The sequence below is a fragment of the Crocuta crocuta genome, unplaced genomic scaffold (genome assembly GCF_008692635.1).
Source record: "Crocuta crocuta isolate KB4526 unplaced genomic scaffold, BGI_CrCroc_1.0 scaffold23, whole genome shotgun sequence".
Classification (NCBI taxonomy): domain Eukaryota; kingdom Metazoa; phylum Chordata; class Mammalia; order Carnivora; family Hyaenidae; genus Crocuta; species Crocuta crocuta.
Genome location: NW_027529439.1, coordinates 144812 through 164124, shown reverse-complemented (window position 1 = coordinate 164124; position 19313 = coordinate 144812). Strand labels below are relative to the sequence as shown.

Genomic DNA, 19313 nt, shown 5'->3' with positions numbered 1-19313 from the left:
AGATTTGCTTTGTCCTGTGTTAGAGATGTGAAGAGGTCACTTGCTCAAGAGTGCATGGTGGGAAAGAGGCCAAGCTAAGTTCAGACCTGGCTCCATCTGTTCTGGGAGACTTGTTCCCCACTGCTGCCCTGCCCTGCCTCCTGCCGTCTAGGGATGCCAGCTTATATCCAGGCAGTGAGCAGAGCTTTGCTATAGAAAGTTCCCAGGTGGGCTGCCTTTGGAAAGCTGAGTTTGGCCAAGACTTGGCAAAAGGAGTGAGTGCATTTAGGGGGGATTGTGGTAGCCTAAATAAGACCCCTAAATAGGTACTCTTATGAATCTGTTCATCACCCTAATCTTTCTTGTGTGTGGGGATGGAACAAGACATCTAAGATGCTTTCTTTTATCTCCTCAGCGCATCTATTATCTTTCCCTGGAATTTTACATGGGCCGCACACTGCAGAACACAATGGTGAACCTGGGCCTTCAAAATGCTTGTGATGAAGCCATTTATCAGGTACAGGGCTTGGGGCTGGGCTGCTGGGTAGCCTCTCGAGGCACACTGAGTTTTAGTCCAGGCCCCACAGATGTGAACACTGATGTTGAGATTTGCTGCCATCTGGAGCCAGTAGTGACTTAACGGCATAGTCTGTCCTATGTGGGGGAGAATGGGTTGGGAAGCGACACCCTTTCTCAAGGGGAAAAAGTAAGGATTGGATGGAAAGCTAATACATGGGAGTGCAAGCATGGCATTTCATTGTGGTGCTAAGGTTTCAAGGCTTCTAGGAGCTATTGCACTCCTCACACCCACCCCAGGGGCAGATTTACCGCAGCGTAGAGGTGTTTGGTATTGTCCCATTTGTAGTTGCCATACTGAACTACTGAACTAGTAACCCACTCAGACCCCTCTCCTGCCCCAGGCAACCTTTTGTGCTCATCTTACTGTCAAGTATAAAATTGCCCCTTCTCCCCAGTCAGAATAAAAACTGTCATTGCTTTAAGGAGTCTTAATTAACACTTAGTCACTTGGAGGCTGACTCCCTCCACAGCTCATTTGTGTTTTTAGAGCAGAGCTGGAATCCATCGTGTCTGTTTTCGGCTCTGTACCCACCTCCCTGGACACCACCTTCCTCCTATACTGGACACTCAGTGTACAATTTCTAGGGTGTGACTATGCAGCACTCCTGCCCTCCTGCACGTACATAGCAGGGTCTTCACCAGAGTCTTCCTCCCCCAGCACCTTCCACTGCCTTTGCTTTGGTTCAGTTTTGGGGTGTGAGGCACCCTAGGGCCCTGTTGGTAGTGGCATGGTGGGGACCTCACATGGGTCTCAGGCATGATACAATAAAAATTTGGAAAAAAATTGGACTCCCCAAAAGTGGAAATTGTATGCTGAAAAGTATCTATAAAGAGACTGGAAGGAAAGAGGATGTTGGAGGAGGAGGACCCTAGGCTTGCCTTGTCCTACAAACACAACTAGGTAACTGTCAAATCACCCTAAACACCCCAGAGAGGGACCTGAAGAATGACAGAACGAACTCCACAACTAAAGGAAGAGGAGAGGCCATATCGAAGAAGGTAGGGTAGGCCACAGAGATGTGGGTTGAGAAAGAAACGAATCAGATCTTGCCCACTATGGTGGGGAGGGAGCCACAGTTGCAGAAGGACAGGAGATAGACTAGCACACAGGGGAGTGCATGGGAAAGACAAATCCCCACAGCAGTTGACTTGGAAAGCGAGAGAGGCCCAATTTCATGACTTCTTGTGCCTGGTGAGGCTTAAAGCCTGAATTTTTTAAAATATTTCTTTATTTTGAGGGGTGGAGCAAAGAAGAGAGAGAGAGATAATCCCAAGCAGGCTCTGCACTGTCAGCATAGAGCCTGACACAGGGCTTGAACTCATGAACTGTGAGATCATGGCCTGAGCCGAACCAAGAATTGGATGCTTAACCAGCTAAGCCACCCCGGCACCCCTTAAAGGCTGGAGTTTTAAAGTTCAACGTGCTTGGCTGGGATAGAACCTAGAGGCATTGAATTGCTCTTGGAGAAAAAACAGACAAATACCTGCAGACATACTGTGTGGAAATAATGATCTGAAGAGGACCTGTAACACACAGTGGGGAGGTTTTTTGCTCATTTTGGAGAGCATAGCGTTCACAGAAGCCCCTCTAAGAACAAAGGAACTGGCAGGCACCGTTTCTGTCCCCTGCCCATCAGCATAAGCACAGGGCCACTTGCAGAAACCAGCACAGTGCCAACACTCGCTAGGTAACTTGCTTGCACCAAGTCCTTCCCCCAACACCCTGGTAGAACTGCCCCTCCCAGTCATGCTTGCCTCAGTCCTGGGGCAGTGAGTCTTCTCCCCTAGAAGACTGGCCCAAACCCCTGTTCACACCATGTCTCCTGTTGTGGGAGTTTTGAGGAATCTTGGTTTCAGCAGTGGTGGAGATAGGTCTCATTTCACAAGCAGACCAGAGCACACCTAGTCAAAACTTGCTACATTCAGGCCAGGGACTAAACATTGCCCAACAGACAAGGAGAGCCTCTGCAGATGACTGGCCTCAGGGATAAAGCAGCCAGGACACAGTAGTTGAGCACACACAGCACACATTTGAGCCACTCTGAAGCATCAGGTTTTGGGGAATAGGGGACACTACACTGCAGGACACTACAAGACTTCTTTTTCATAAAGCCATTACCCTTAAGCATAGGAGATGTAACTGACTTTCCTAACATACAGAAATAGGCATAGAGACTTACAATGAGAAGACAGAAATTTATCCCAAATGAAAGAACAAGATAAGGCCACAGCCAGATCTAAGTGAGAGAGATATAAATAACATGCCTGATAGAGAATTTAAAGTAAAGTCCAGATACTTGTTGGACTTCAGAAAAGAATGGAAGGCATTGGTGAGACGGTGAGATGGTGAGATGATCAACACTGAGATAAGGAATAACATAAGAGAGATAAAGCTTCAATAAGAGAAATGAAAAACACTTGATGGAATGAACAGCAGGCTGGAAAAAGCAGAAGAAGGAATTAATAACTTAGAACACAGACTATAGGAAAGTAATCAAGCTTAAGAGACAAAAAAGAATTATGTAAAATAAGAATAGACTTAGGGAACTCAATGACTCCATCAAACAATAACGTTTATAAGGATCACAGAAGAGATAGAAAACGGAGCAGAAAATTTAGTTGAAGAAATAATGGCTGAAAACTTCCCTAATCTGGGGAAGGAAACAGATGTCCAGACCCAAGAAACTGAAACTTAAACAACCATCAACTTTATATAGACTGCTACATGCCGAAGATGGTATATACAAACCTAATGGTAACCACAAATAAAAAAAAAACATGGAAAGAGCCTAAGTGTCCATCAACAGACAAATGGATCAAGAAGATGTGGTTTATCTATACAATGGAATACTACATGGCAATGAGAAAGAATGAAATCTGGCCTTGTGTAGCAACATGGATGGACCTTGAGGGTGTTAATGCTGAGCGAAATAAGTCAGGCAGGAAAGGACAAATATCACATGTTTGCACGTATAGGAGGATTGGGAGGAACTTAACGGAGGACCATGGGGGAGAAGAAGGGGAGAAATGGTGGAGGAAAGGGAGAGAGGCAAACCATGAGAGACTCTTGAATGCTGAGAACAAACTGAGCACTGATGGGTGTAGGGGGGTGGGGAGAGGGGAGATGGGCATGGAGGAGGGCACTTGTGGGGATGAGCCCCGGGTGTTATATGGAAACCAACTTGACAATAAACTATTTGTAAAATAAAATAAAATAAAAAAACCACTAACAAATATGCTAAGAATAAAGGGAGAGAAACCCAAATATATCACTAAAGAAAACCAGCAAACCATGAAAGAAAGAGTCAGAGAAAAACTTCAGAAACAACAAGAAAACAAGTAACCACATGACAATAAATACATGTCTATCAGTAATCACTTTGAATGTAAATGGACTAAATGTTCCAATCAAAAGACATAGGGTGTCAGAATGGATTTAAAAAAAAAAAAAAGACCAATCTATATGCTGGCTACAGGAAACTCATTGTAAACCTAAACACACCTGCAGATTGAAACTGAGGGATGGAGAAACATTTATCATACAAATAGATATCAAAAGAAAGCTGGAGAAGCAATACTTATTTCAGACAAAATAGATTTCAAAACAAAGAATGTAACAAGAGACCAAGAGGGGCACTATGTAATAACAAAGGGAACAATCCAACAAGAATATATAATAATTTAAAATATTTATGCACCCAACATGAAAGCACCCAAATACATAAAATAGTTATAAAAAATACAAAGGAACTATTTGTTTTTGTTTTTTTTTAAATTTTTTTTAATGTTTTTTATTTATTTCTAGGAGAGAGAGAGAGAGAGACAGCGTGAGCAGGGGAGGGTCAGAGAGAGAGGGAGTCACAGACTGAAACAGGCTCCAGGCTCTGAGCTGGCAGTCAGCACAGAGCCCGACGCGGGGCTCGAACCCACGAACCACGAGATCATGACCTAAGCGAAAGTCGGACGCTTAACTGACTAAGCCACCCAGGCGCCCCACAAAGGAACTATTTGATAATAATACAATAATAGTGGGGGACTTTAATACCCCTCTTACATTGATGGGTAGATCATCCAGACAGAAATTCAATAAGGAAACCATGGCTTTCAATGACAGATAGGACTAGGTGGATTTAAGAGATATATTTAGAATATTCTATCTTAAAACAGCAGAATGCACATTCTTTTCAGGTGCACATTGAACATTCTCCAGAATAGATTACATATTAGGCCACAAAACAAGTCTCAACAAATTCAAAGGATTGAAGTCATACCATGGATCTTTTCATAGTATTGATACCACACTGTGAGACTAGAAATAACGAGAAAAAAATCTGGAAAGACCACAAATACTTTGAGGCTAGATAATATGCTGCTAAACAATGAGTGGGTTAACCGAGAAATTAAATAAGAAATCCAAAAGTACATGGAAATGAAAGTACATGAAAATGAAAACACAGCATCCAAAACCTTTGGGATATAGCAAAAGTGGTTCTAAGAGGGAAGTTTACAACAATATAGGCCTACCTCAAGAAGCAAAAAAACCAAAAAACCTAACCTTGCACCTAAAAGAGCTAGAAAAAGAAGAACAAACAAAACCTAAAACCGGCACAAGGAAAGAAATAATAAGGATTAGAGCAGAATTTAATGATACAGAAACTACAAAAACAGAACAGATAAATGAAACCAGGAGCTCGTTCTTTGCAAAGATCAACAAAATAGTAAACCTCTAGCCAGACTCATCAAAAAACAAAGAGAAAGTATTCAAATAAATAAAATTTCTTTTTTTTTTTACAAATAGTTTATTCTCAAATTGGTTTCCATATAACACCTAGTGCTCATCAAATAAATAAAATTTCAAATGAAAGAGGAGAGATAACAACAAACACAACAGATACACAAACAATTGTAAGAGAATATAATGAAAAACTATATGTCCACAAATTGGACAACCTAGAAGAAATGGATAAATTCCTACAAACATATAATCCACCAAACTAAACCAAGAAGAAATAGAGATTTTGAATAGATTGATAACCAGCAAAGAAATCAAATCAGTAATCAAAAAAACTCTCAACAAACAAAAGTCCAGAACCATACACCTTCACAGGCGAATTCTACCTAATATTCAAAGAAGAGTTAATACCTATTCTTCTCAAACTATTCCAAAAAATAGAGAGGAAGGAAAACTTCCAAATTCACTCTATGAGGCCAGCATTACCCTGACACCAAAACCAGATAGATACCACATAAAAAGAGAACTATAGGCCAGTATCCCTGATGAACACAGATGCAGAAATCCTCAACAAAATACTAGCAAACAAAGTCCCACAGTACATTAAAAAAAAATCATTCACCATGGTCAAGTGGTATTCCCAGGACACAAGGATGGTTTAATACTCACAAATCAGTCAACATGAGATATTACATCAATAGAGTAAGCATTAAAACCATATGACCCTTTCAGTAGATGCAGAAAAAGCATTTTCAAAGAACAACATCTGATCATGATAAAAACAGTGGCTCAGTCAGTTAAGCATCCAACTTTGGCTTATGATTTCATGGCTTGTGAGTTGGAACCCCACATTAGGCTCTGCACTGACTGTCAGAGCCTGGAGCCTGCTTCAGATTCTGTGTCTCCCTCGCTCTCTCACTCTCCCTCACTCACACTCTGTCTTTCAAAAATAAACGTTAAAAAAAACCCAAAATAACAAAAACAAAGTATAACACCTGATCATGGTAAAAACCCTTAACAAAGTATGGTTAGAGGGAACATACATCAACATAATAAAGGCCATAAATGAAAATCCACAATGAACATCATCTTCAATGGTGAAAAACTGAGAGCTTCCTCCCTGCCACCCCCAAGATCAGGAACAAGACAAGGTTGTCCACTGTCATTACTTTTATTCAGCATGGTAATGGAAGTCCTAGTCACAGCTGTTAAACAGCAAAAAGAAATAAAAAGCATCCAGATTGGTAAGGAAAAAGTAAAACTTTACTATTTGCAGATGACATGATACTCAATATAGAAAACCTTAAAGACTCCACCAAAAAACTACTAGACTTCAGGAAAGTTACAAGACACCAAATGAATTCAGGAACGTTACAATACACAAAATCAGTGTACAGAAATCTTTTGCATTTCTGTGCACTAATAATGAAATAGCAGAAAGAGAAATTAGGAAAACAATCCCATTTACAATTGCCCCCCAAATAATAAGATATCTAGGAATAAATTTAACCAAAGAGGTGAAAGATTTGTACTCTGAAAACTATAAAATATATGTTTTTTGATTAAAGAAATTAGAGATGACACAAAGAAATGGAAAGACATTCCATGTTCATGGATTGGAAGAACAAATATTGTTAAAATGTCTATCCCACCCAAAGCAATGTACACATTTAATGCAAATCCTATCAAAATACTGACAGCATTTTTCACAGAGCTAGAACAATCCTAAAATTTATATGTAACCACAAAAGACCCTGGATTCCCAAAGCAACTTTGAAAAAAAACAAAGCTGAAGGCATCACAATTCTGGACTTTAAGCCATATTACAAAGCTGTAGTGATCAAAACAGTATGGTACTGGCACAGAAATAGAAACATAGATCAATGGAACAGAATAGAAAACACACATAACAGGTGTGTAAATAAACACATAACTATATGGTCGATTAATTTTTGAGAAAGCAGGAAGGAATATCCAACGAGAAAAAGACAGTCTATCACAAATGGTGTTGGGAAAATTGGTCAACTATATACAAAATAATGAAACTGGAACACTTTCTTACACCATACACAGAAATAAGTTCAAAATGGATTAAAGACCTGAATGTGAAACCTGAAACCACAAAAATTCTAGAAGAGAGTACAGGCAGTAAAGTTTCTTTTTAAAAAAAAAATCTTTTTTCTTAATGTTTTTTTTATTTTTGATAAGGAGAGAGAGAGAGTGAGCAGGGGTGGGGCAGAGAAGGGAGACACAGAATCTGAAGCAGGCTCCAGGCTCTGAGCTGTCTGCACAGAGCCTGATGCAGGGCTCGAACCCATGAACCCCGAGATCATGACCTGAGCTGAAGTCAGACCTTCAACTGACTGAGCCACCCAGGTGCCCCCAGGCAGTAAAGTTTCTAACATTGGTCGTAGCAACATTTTTCTACATAGGTCTCCTGAGGCAAGGGAAATAAAAGCAAAATCAAACTATTAGGACTACATCAAAATAAAAAACTTCTGTACAATGAAGGAAATGATCAACAAAACTATAAGGCAGCCTATAGAATGGAAGAAGATATTTGCAAATGACCTATCCTATAAAGGGTTAGTATCCAAAATATATAAAGATCTACAACTAAATGCCCCCCCCCAAATATTCCAGTTTAGAAATGCACACAGAGGAAATAAACATACATTTCTCCAAAGACATCAGATGGCTAATAGACATGAAAAGATGCTCAACAATACTCATCCTCAGGAAAATGCAAATCAAAACTACAATGAGATATCACTTCATATCTGTCAGAATGGCTAAAATCAAAAACACAAGAAACCAGTCTTGGTGAGGATGCTAAGAAAAAGGAACCCTCTTGCACTGTTGATGGGAATGCAGACTGGTGCAGCCACTCTTGAAAACAGTGTGGAGCTTCCTCAAGATATTAAAACTAGAACTGTGTTATGATCCAGTAATCACACTACTGGGTATTTGCCCAAAAAATACAAAACCACTAATTCAAAGGGATATATGCACCCCTATGTGTATGTACGTACACATACATTTATAGAGGGGCAAAGAGAGAGAATCCCAAGCAGGCTCCACACTCGGCACATGGCCCAAAGCAGGGCTTGATCTCATGATTGTGAAATCATGACCTGAGCCAAAATCAAGAGTTGGGTGCTTAACCAACTGAGCCATCCAGGTGCCCCCAAACCAGAAATTATTAAAACATCCTTGAAAAAGAACAGTGTGGAACCTGCTTGGGATTCTCTCTGTCTCCCTCTCTCTGTGACCCTCCCATGCATGCTCTGTCTCTCAAAATAAATAAACATAAAAAAAAGAACAAAGTTGAAGGACTTTCCCAATTTCACCAATTTCAAAACTCACTATGAAGCTACAGTGATCAAGACAGTGTGGTACTGGTGTAAGGATAGACATATAGAACAGTGGAATAGAATTGAGAGTCCAGAAATAAACCCTCACATTTATAGTCAATTGATTTCTCCTCAGTTATTTTGAAATTGTGGTAAAATACACATAATATAAATTGCATTCATATTGTGCCATGATTACCACCATCTATCTCCAGAACTCTCCATCTTGCAAAACTGAACTGCTATGTCCATTAAACCCTAACTCCCCATTCTCCTCTCCTTCAACCCCCTGACAGCTACCATTCTACTTTCTGTTTCTATGAATTTGATATTCTAGGTACCCCACATAAGTGAAATCATACAATATTTGCCTTTTTATGACTGGCTTAATATCTTCAAGGTTCATCCATGTTGGAGCAAATGTCGGAATCCCCTTCCTTTTTAAGGATCTATAAATGATATTCCATTGTATGTATGTACCACATTTTGTTCATCCATTCATTCGTCTTTAGACACTTGGATTGCTTCTGCCTTTTAGCTACTGTGAATAATACTTTTATGAACATGAGTGTACAGATATCTCTTCAAGACCCTGCTTTCAATTCTTTTCGGTATATACCTAGAAGTGGAATTGCTGAATCGTATGATAATTCTATGTTTAACATTTTGAGGAACTATCATATTGTTTTACATAGCAGTGATACCATTTTACTTTCCCACCAGCGTACACAAGAGTTCCAGTTTCTCCACATCCTCACCAGCACTTGAACACTTGTTCTTTTCCTTTTTTTTTTTTTTTTTTTTGAGATAGTAGCCCATTCTAATGTATGGGAGTATGGGAGATGGTATCTCTTGTGGTTTTAGTTAACATTATTTCCCTACTGTGTTGTATGTAAGTAATGAATCACTGAATTCTACTCCTGAAACCAATATTGCACTGTATGTTAACTAAAATTTAAAGAAATTTAAAAAAACCCAGTATTTCCCTAATGATGAGTGATGTTGAGCATCTTTTCATGTATGTCTTGGCTGGCCATCTAAGTATCTTCTCTGGAGAAATGTCTGTTTAAGTCCTTTGCCCACTTATGTATTGAGTGAGTTGTTTGTTTTTATTGTTATTATTGACTTTTGGGATTTCTCTATTCTGGATATTAATCCCTTATCAGATAGGAGATTTGCTAATATTTTCCCCCAGCTTGCGTTTTCACTTTGTTGACAGTGTCCTTTGATGCGGAAGTTTTAACTTTCATGAAGTCCAGTTTTTTTTGTGTGTTTTTTTTTGGTCACCTGTGCTTTTGGTGGCCTATATAGTCAATTGCGTTTTTTTTTTTTTAAAGAAAAGTGTACCAAAATAACTCAATTGAGAAAAAATATTACTTTTGATAAATGGTGCTAGAACAATTAGGTGTCCACATGCAAATGAATGAAGCTGGATCCCTGCCTCATACTCCATATAAAAATTAAGTCAAAATGGATCAAAGATCTAAATGTAAAAGCTAAAACCATAACACTCTTGAAGAATACAGGTAAATCTTCATGATTTGGCAATAGATTCTTAGAAATGACATCAAAATCACAACCAATAAAAAGAAAAATAAATTGGACAAGAGTTAGAACTTTTGTCATCAAAGGACATTATGAAGAAAGCAAGAAGATAAAATGGGATAATATATTTGTAAATCATAAATCTGATCAGGGTGTAATATTCAGAATGTATTAAGAACTCTTACAACTCAATAACAAAGAGACAGACAACCCAATTTAAAAATGGGCAAAGGACTTGAACAGACATTTTCCCAAAGAAGGTATACAAATGGTCAAAAAGCATGTGAAAAGATAATCAGTAGTCATCAGAAAATGTAAATCAAAACCATGAGGTAACACTTCACACCCAGTAGAGTGGCTATGCTTGAAAAGACAGAGAACAAATGTTGACTAGGATATGGAGAAATTGGAACCCTCATATACTACTGGGAGAAAGGAAAGTGGTGGAATCACTTTGGAAAATAGTTTGGCAGTTACTCAAAAAGATTAAGTGTAGAATTTACTATGTAACCTAGCAATTTCACTCCAAGGTTTATTTCCAAGAAAAATGAAGACATATGTCCACCCATAAAATTGTCCTTGAATGTTCATAGGAGCATTATTCATAATAGCCCAAAAGTAGAACCAGCCTAAATATCCCTCAATTGATAAATGGATACACAAAATGTGGAGTTGTCATCCAGTGGAAAGCTACTCAGTGATAAACAGCACTGATACATGCCTCACCATGATCAACCCTGAAAACATTATTCTAATTGAAAGAAGCCAGATACAAAAGGCCATTTAAATGAAATGACCAGAATAGGTAAACCTATAGAGACAGAAAGTAGAAAAGTGATTGCCAAGGTCTGAGGGAATAGGGAAACTGGGAGTGATTGCTGGTGAGTAGCAGGTTTGTTTTTGGAGTGGTGAAGTTCTGGAATTAATTGTGGTCGCACAACTTTGTAAATATGCTAAAAACCATTGAATTGTTGCCTTCAAAGGGTGAGTTTTATATGGTATGTGAATTATATCTCAATTAAAAAAGAAAACAAGTTAAGGGTGCTCTATCATACTTTTTCTTCTTCAGTTCTGAAGCCCACTTAAGCAAGATTTTAGACTGTCACTTAGCTACTATTTGTGCCTCTTTTGAATACTTTCAAACTTGTGGCAAAGTTTGCCTTACTAGGCTGAGATGTGCCTACAGCAGTCAAGGGTAAAAACATAAAAGAACAAAACATCTTTCCTCCCACATAACCTGCCTTTTTATAGTATGCTGGTCTCTGCTTAGTAGGTGTTTTGTGAATAAGGTTTCAGAGTCAGGTGAATTTGGAACATTTAGTTAAAAGTGTTGCTTAACTTGGAGCCAGTGTGTATTACTGGGTAAATTCTGCCTCCCCTGCACATCCAAAATATCTTTGGTGGAACACACTCCCTGAAATTGCTGTGGGAATTAAGTCAATATTTTGAAATCTTACTCTGAATCAAGTCACTGTTGTGTTAATACTATTCAATTTACTTAATAGACACTGAACTGTTTCTTTATGACTTTGATGTTTTTATGTTCTTACAACTTTGCTTCCACCTTTGTAATTTATCAGATTCTTAAAGGGTAGTCCGGGGGCCCCAAGACCTTTTCAGTGGATCTGCTGGGTCAGAACTGTTTATTCTTACTCTCTCACAGGTATATGATGAAGCTTTCCAGAGATATCTGTGTGATATCTCAACAAATTGAATGCTAAGAGAGAAAGTTTATTAAACAGATTTATAGAAATATAAAACACTGCTACTCTTCTCAGTAAATTGTTTTTGTTTTAAAAACTGTATCTTTGATTAAACTGTGTAGTTTATGTTAATGTTAGTGGCTTTATTATTTAAAAATGAATTCATATAGGCTTAAAAAACGTTTATCTGTTTTAAATTTCTAATCTGATAAATATTGCTACAATTCCAATAATAAATAGCTCTTGGGGGTCTTCCTGAAATCAAAAAGTTTAAAAACCACTCATCAAGATAAGCAATGGGAGCGGTTTGTGAAGTTTAACACACTAGAGCCAGATTAATGGAACAGTTATCCATCTATCATAACTGATAGGCAGAGTCTTCAGATATGCATTTTCGAAAGGTTTCAAGTCAGGTGAAGAAGCTGTGACTTTGTTGCTTTCTTTCTGATTTTTAACATTCTGTACATGTTTCACAAGACTGCCCAAATGTAGTTGGGACGCACAGGAAAGGTGGTTTTAGGTGTTGGTTTAAAAAGATGTCATATAGGACTTCTGAGGAAGGTGGCAGAATGGGAGGACCCTAAACGCACCTCATCCCACAGACACACCGACCTAATACTCATGTGAGCATAAATAACCCAGAAAATGGCCTAAAGACTGGCAGAACAGACTCTCTACAGCTAAATGTAGAGAAAAGGCCACATCCAAGAGGCAAATAATAAATCTAAGCAGTTACATAATTAGTAAATAAATAAGTCACATAAATATCATTAGACTATATACAATTAGAGAATTATCAAAACCTCTAATTTTGTTTTTAGGCTATATGTTACAATCTGTTCACTATACATGGTTAATAATATGGCAGTAAATATCTTTGGATGTTAAGCCATGTCTCATTTGGACTATTAATTCTTTTATTTTTAAGTTTATATATTTTGAGAAGTGGGGAAAGGGCAGAGAGCAAGGGAGAGAGAGAGAATCCCAAACAGGCTCCGTGCTATCAGGTCAGAGCCAGACGCAGGACTTGAAGTCATAAACTGTGAGATCATGACCTGATCCAAAGCCAAGAATTGGGATGCTTAACCAACTGAACCACAGGCTCCCCTGATTATCAATTCTTAAGTAGTTTGTCAGCTTTTGACATACCTGGAAACTTTCATTTTCTTAAATGCCAGATTTTAACTTTGGATTTTCAAGTCTAAAAGAAAGCAGACCTAAAAGAAAGTTTTTAAACCTTTGATAGAAACTCATAAGATTTAATATCTTTCCACCTGTTGTGTGAGGAAGATAGATACTAAGTAATATTAAAATAATGCCTCTGTTTTTATTCACAGCTGGGGCTGGACTTGGAAGAACTGGAGGAAATAGAAGAGGATGCTGGCCTCGGGAATGGAGGCCTGGGGAGGCTGGCAGGTAACCCCGGCACCTGGCTGCTGCACAGTCTCTCCTGATGTGGTGCCCTTGGCCACTGCTCACATGGCGAGGCCGAGGTCAGCCGTGTTCCCAACAGCAGTCTGTCAGGGTAGATTGGCCCCTCCAAGTGGATGGGAGAATGTGTTTCATCCAGGTTGAAAACAATGCAAAATTTTATGTTTTTCCTTCACACAAGGGATACTTCCTAATAATTGTGAAAATCAGGCTTGCCAGTATGGGTAGCTGGTCCTGGGAGGGGTTTCCAGTATACCTACCACTTTCCATAGCCAGTAATTGGGAGAAAGATGGATAGACACATATGTGCACATATATGCATGCCTGCACACACATATGCACACACACCATTCACATACACACATACACACATATATACCTGCACACACACAATGATTTATGAATGTAGCCCAGCTGGTATGCTATTCCTGCTTTACTGTAGTAAACAGATTGCCCTGAAATAGCACAGTCATTCCTTTCAAGGATATTGCTTCCGTGGGCCATTCTGTTTGATACCATATCCAGTCTTTTTTTTTTTTCCTGTTTGAGATGTTTTATTTCGTTTTGTTTTTGGTAGCTTTTTAGGGCAGAGGGAGCTGAATGAAGAACCTAGAAGTAGAGGGGCACCTGACTGTCTTAAGTCAGAAGAGCATGTGATTTTTAATCTCAGGGTTGTGAGTTTGAGTCCCACATTGGGTGTAGAGATTACTAAAAAAAAAAAAATAAGTAAACTTAAAAAAAATAACTTAGAAGTGGAAATAGCTGTCACAGTGAGATTTGATTTTGCTGTGTGCTTCAAGGCTCTTGGAACAGAACTAAGTTTTGTGCTACCCTTGAATGTGGGGGAGATGGGAGGGTGGGCTCAGGCTCCTACCACTTTGCATTACTGCCCCTCTTGGGAGTTGTCATTTTGGAAAGGAATCACACACTCTAAAGTTTATCTGAGCTTGTACATGTGCCTGTGTTTTCAAATGTTAAATTCTTCAGAAATTATAAATGCAGCATATATTTCTCCCAAACAAAACAGCACATGGATTTATATAAGGAAAGTTTGCAAGGCCTGCCCCACTTCCACCTGTTGATGTGAAAAGCCTGTGTGTCCCCTATGTCTGCTCTCAGATGCAGGGCTCTGTCTTAGTTTATAGCAGTGAGATCATGTGAGACAATAAGCTGTAGCTTACTTTCCACACAGACACAATCATGGCATCCCAGCCAGAGGGCAGCACGCATCCCTGAGGGAGATCCTGTGACATCAGTTCTCTGTGGCTCCCTTCACCCTTGATAGCATTCTGTTGATCATAGCCATCTTTCCAGTCAGTAAAAATGGCACCAGACTCAAGCTTTCCAAGCTCCAGGAGGCCCCAGACCCTTCAGTCTCCTTCATGCTCAGGTGGCTGCCTAACTTCCCCTCCTCCCCTAAGGCTGGTGACTGTGAGGCAGGGTGGTCTCATCCCTGCTGTAATACCCTCTGCTTCCTTCAGGGGTTCAGGGTGTCTGCAGGCTTTCCATAGTCTGGTTCCTATTGCCTTCCTACTCACCTTTCTTACCAATCCTCTGGTGCCACTGGCCTTGCGCATGGACTGGCGGGACCTCTTCTAGGGCTCTGTTTCCATGGACTCCTCTCACCTGTGCAGATGTGGGTAACCCCCAGCGTGCTGTAACTTGAGGTGTCCTGTGGCCCTCCTAGGAGAATGCTTTCTTCAGAACAAGATCTTACATTTGTGGATCCTCTACACAGGGGTCTAATAACAGGTTGGGCATGCTTGGTGAATTGAGCAAGTATTTTATTTACTGATGTTTCTTGTGGGCTTTTTTTCCCCCTATTTAATCCAGAAGTTTAATAAGGCCGCCTTCTGGATCTTTATTTAAAACACTGGTCTTTTTCAAGACATTTTGTTTGGAACAAAGACTCGTTAGGTTAATGTGTTGCTGCAGCCACCTTCTGGGGCCTTGGGTATTCGAGTTCTAATATGATTAAATGCCCATTCCCAATCCCATCCCTGCGGCTCCTTCACTAGTGTGTAGACCTTTTTCGTAGTGTTACCCCACTGTCAAAACAGCCTGGACAAGTAGAAGGTGCAGGGGTGGGGAGGCCTTAAGCCTGCATGAGCCTCTCTAAGACAAAGCTAGGAGGGGCCTTTTTGTTGAAAGGTATGCCAAGTTAGATGGGACTCTCTGTGGGGTTCCTCACTTCTGCCCTTTCCATCTCCCCATACCCCCCAACACTGACATCCTCTTGCCCAGACCACAGCTCTCAAGGTGAAGGGATTGAGGGAGGGCTCAGTTTTCCTTTCATGAAATCTAAAGCTGACAGATCACCACTGAATCGCCCTCTGGCATCCAGAAGCCAGTGTCCCAGTACCTACTTAACATGGGTGTTTTGGGCTTTTCTTCCAGTGGGCCTCGAAGCTGCTAATTATCTTTGATCCCAAGAAGTTCTTTGTGTTTGGAATTTTCAGCCTGCTTCCTTGACTCAATGGCCACGTTGGGCCTGGCAGCATATGGCTATGGAATCCGCTATGAGTTTGGGATTTTTAACCAGAAGATTGTCAATGGCTGGCAGGTGGGTAAAACTTGGTTCCTTCACTTGTTTCCAACTCTCATGCATACAAGAAAACAAACAGGTACTTTCAACTCAGTTTTTTATATGTTAAATTCCTTCCTGGAAAGATTGTCTGCCCATCATGGGCAAGGCCAAGGTGGAATAAGTTGGGACTATCCTGTGAGCTCCGTGCTTCCCTTAGAACTCTGTGTGGGCTCCCAGAGGCCCATCTTTTGTGTGAGCTCATCACACACAGCTTCTGTGCGAGCCTGGGAAGCCTGTTGGGTGATACCCAGGGCCCAGCTGGCCTTACAGCAGTTGCCAGGTGCTGCGTGCTGGTTCCCTGTTGTACCTCAGCATGGAATAAAGGTAGGCCTTTCTGGTTCACCCTCAGTGGGACAATTGACCCGGGGTAGTTAGGAGAAGAGTTATTGTAGGTTGTGTTCCCACCTTCTGCCTTCACACCCCGACACCACTGAGGAGACCGTGTTCTGAGGTTTAGAGGCCAGCCTCTGCAAAGCAAAGGGCCTTGAGAAGAGTGGGCTTGGATTCTGAAACATCAAACCATAGCTAAGTGAGGTGGCCAAGACCACATTGGTGGAAAGAGTCTAGAAATACTCACAGTGCAGCCTCAACGTCCTACACTGGGCAAGAGGGTTATTTCCCTTCATCAAAACTTTAAAATGGGGAAACCTGGGTGGCTCAGTTTGTTAAGCATCCAACTCTTGGTTTCGGCTCAGGTCATGATCTCATGGTTTGTGAATTCAAGCCACAAGTAGTACTCTGTGCTGACAGCACGGAGCCTGCTTGGGATTCTCTCCCTCCTTCTCTCTGCCCCTTCCCTGCTTATGCATTCATGTGCGTGCTGTTTCTCTCTCTCTCAAAATAAATAAACTTAAAAAAGAAAAAGACTTTAAAATGGAAGGCATGGCTATTCCACTTAATTGGAGAATAGTTTATGTATGTAATATAACTTGGGTCCTAAAAGTGACAGATAAAGCAGGGCTGTGATTGGGATTAAAGGTTTGTAATAGGAGAGTAGTACAGAATATGAACAGATGGATGCCTGGGGTGATGGAAAGCTACTGTATCTTGGTAAGGCTGGGTCATAGGTATGTGAAATTGCCAGAACTCCTCAAGAATATCCTTAGGATTTACACAGTTTGCTGTCTACACATTAACCTAAAAAATAAGCACAGGGTGAACTGTACTTAATGATGTGCATGCTGAAATGTTTGCGGAGAAGTATACAGGTGTCTGTAACTGACTTTGAAATGCATCAAGAAATTAATGGGTCGATGGATGGATATGCGATAAATCAAGTATAGCAACATGCTAACAATATGGAACCTAAGTGGAAGGTGCGTGGGTATTCACTGCCAATTCTCTTAACACTTCTTTATGTTTGAAAGCACTCATAATAAAAAGTTGGCATAGAAAAGTATGGCTAACAGTAAAAGAAAACTTAAAACAGATTTGTATCTATTGCTTAATTTGTAGAAATACTCTCCAACTTAAAGCGAACTCCACTTTTCCTCCTGGTACATTCCAGGTGGTTTCGCGCGTAGTTCCTTCTGTGCGTGTGTCTGTCAGAGGCACCCCAGCCTTTGTTCCCCTGTGTCCTTTGCCCCATTCCAGGTCCCTACAGTTGATGCAGTGTGCTTTCATAAGACAGAAACTCTGAGGCCTCCTTACCTATTTGGTGTTATGGTTAAAGGCAGGAAGGGTTTTTTGTTTTGTTTTTTGTTTGTTTGACCACAGACATTCCTTTCTTCTGGTGTTCTCTTTCTGTATACTATTGCCATCTTGCAAAAACAGTTTAAAGACAGTTGTGGGATGATAGGTGAATCATAAACTCAGCTTCCTCACACCCTGTTTTCATGGGAGCCAGTCAGTTTTTAATGGAGTTTAGCTGTAGCAGAATTAAATGTGAGCAGTGGTCAGACAGCAGTGTTGGCCATGAGCGCAGGGAGGGGGTTCCAGAGAGGAGACCCTCCTGCCTCTTAACTTGAGGGGATACTGTTTCTGCGAACAACTCATGGAATTATATTGCAGGAGATGGCTAGGCTTTGGTGTTGGAGAATCTTACTAATGTACTAGGACATGGCACCAGATCAAAAGGCAGGACTGGTCCCATGATGAATAGCTACCCGCACCAGACAGAAAAGGCCAGCCAGAAGTACTATGGAGAGACACATATTGAGACAATAACTTCAACCGCGTCACAACCACGTCACCTCCCCAAAACTGCAATCAAAGAGTCTTTTACTTCTGTGTAAGAACCTTTAAGAAAAAAACCCAGAGTGCCTGGCTGACTCAGTTGGTAGAGAGTGAATCATGAGTTCAGGCCCCACCTTGGGTACAGGGCTTACTTAAAAAAAATAGAGACAAGGGAATAAGGATTTCTGAAAACCCTCAAAGTAACATATAGGCACACCTTGTTCTGTTGCACTTGGGTTTATTGTACTTCACACATAATGCATTTTTTAAAAATTGAAGCAACTCTGCTTCAAGCAAGTTTGTTGACCCCATATTTCCAACAGTATTTGCTCACTTTATGTCATTTTGGTAATTTTCACAATATTGCAGACTTTATTATATTGTTCTGGTGATCTGTCATCAGTGATTACAACTTGCTGAAAGCTCAGATGATGGTTAGCATTTTTCAGCAATGTTTTTAAATTAGATATATACATTGTTTTTTTTTTTAAATTAATTAATTTTTTGAGAGTGTGTACAAATAGGGGAGGGGCAGTGGAAGAGGGAGAGAGAGAGAATCCCAAGCCGGCTGCATGCCCAGCACAGAGCCCCGAGCAGGGCTTATCTCACAACTGTGAGATCATGACCTGAGCCAAAGATCAAGAGTCAGACGCTCAATTGACTGAGCCACCCAAGTGCCCTTGGGCATGTTGTTTTTTAAGACATAATGCTGTTGTACACTTAATAGACTACAGAATAATATAAACAAACAAAACCTTCAGATGCACTGGGAAACCAAAAAATTCATTTGACTCTCTCTGTTGCTAAATTGGCTTCATTGTAGCTGTCTGGAGCCAAACCTGCAATATCTCTGAGGTATGCCGGTACCTGGGGTTGTTTGTTAAATTTGAAGAAGAAAGACTTACTTAAATTTTAACTTATATTTATAATTCTTTACACATTGCCTACCAAATTAGTTTATTCCAAATGCTTCTACTCAAGGATTGTTAGAGTCTGTTGGGCTACTTTTAGTTTTATTGGTGGTATTCTTTTTTGTGTATTTACTGATTTTGGATGCCACCAAGTGCAGTTTTTGGAAAATTAGCTGCTTTAAGGAAGGCTTAACAGAAAAGCAGTGTCTTCCAGTTGTGTGTGTCCAGGCACTCATGCTACAAAGGTAGCTTGGCCCCTGGCACCTGTGAATTTGTGGTGTCATTTTCTTTCTTTCTTTCTTTCTTTTTTTTTTTTTT

General features: G+C 40.3%; 1 protein-coding gene across 1 annotated transcript in view; it reads left to right on the top strand.

Moving 5' to 3' along the window:
* The window catches only part of PYGB (glycogen phosphorylase B), a 62340-nt gene that overhangs the window by 17643 nt on the left and 25384 nt on the right, over window positions 1-19313 (top strand). The window contains exons 2-4 of the mRNA XM_077760154.1: window positions 395-496; window positions 13229-13307; window positions 15782-15885. Of these exons, the coding sequence (XP_077616280.1) occupies window positions 395-496; window positions 13229-13307; window positions 15782-15885 (285 nt within the window). The remainder of the gene's footprint in view (window positions 1-394; window positions 497-13228; window positions 13308-15781; window positions 15886-19313) is intronic.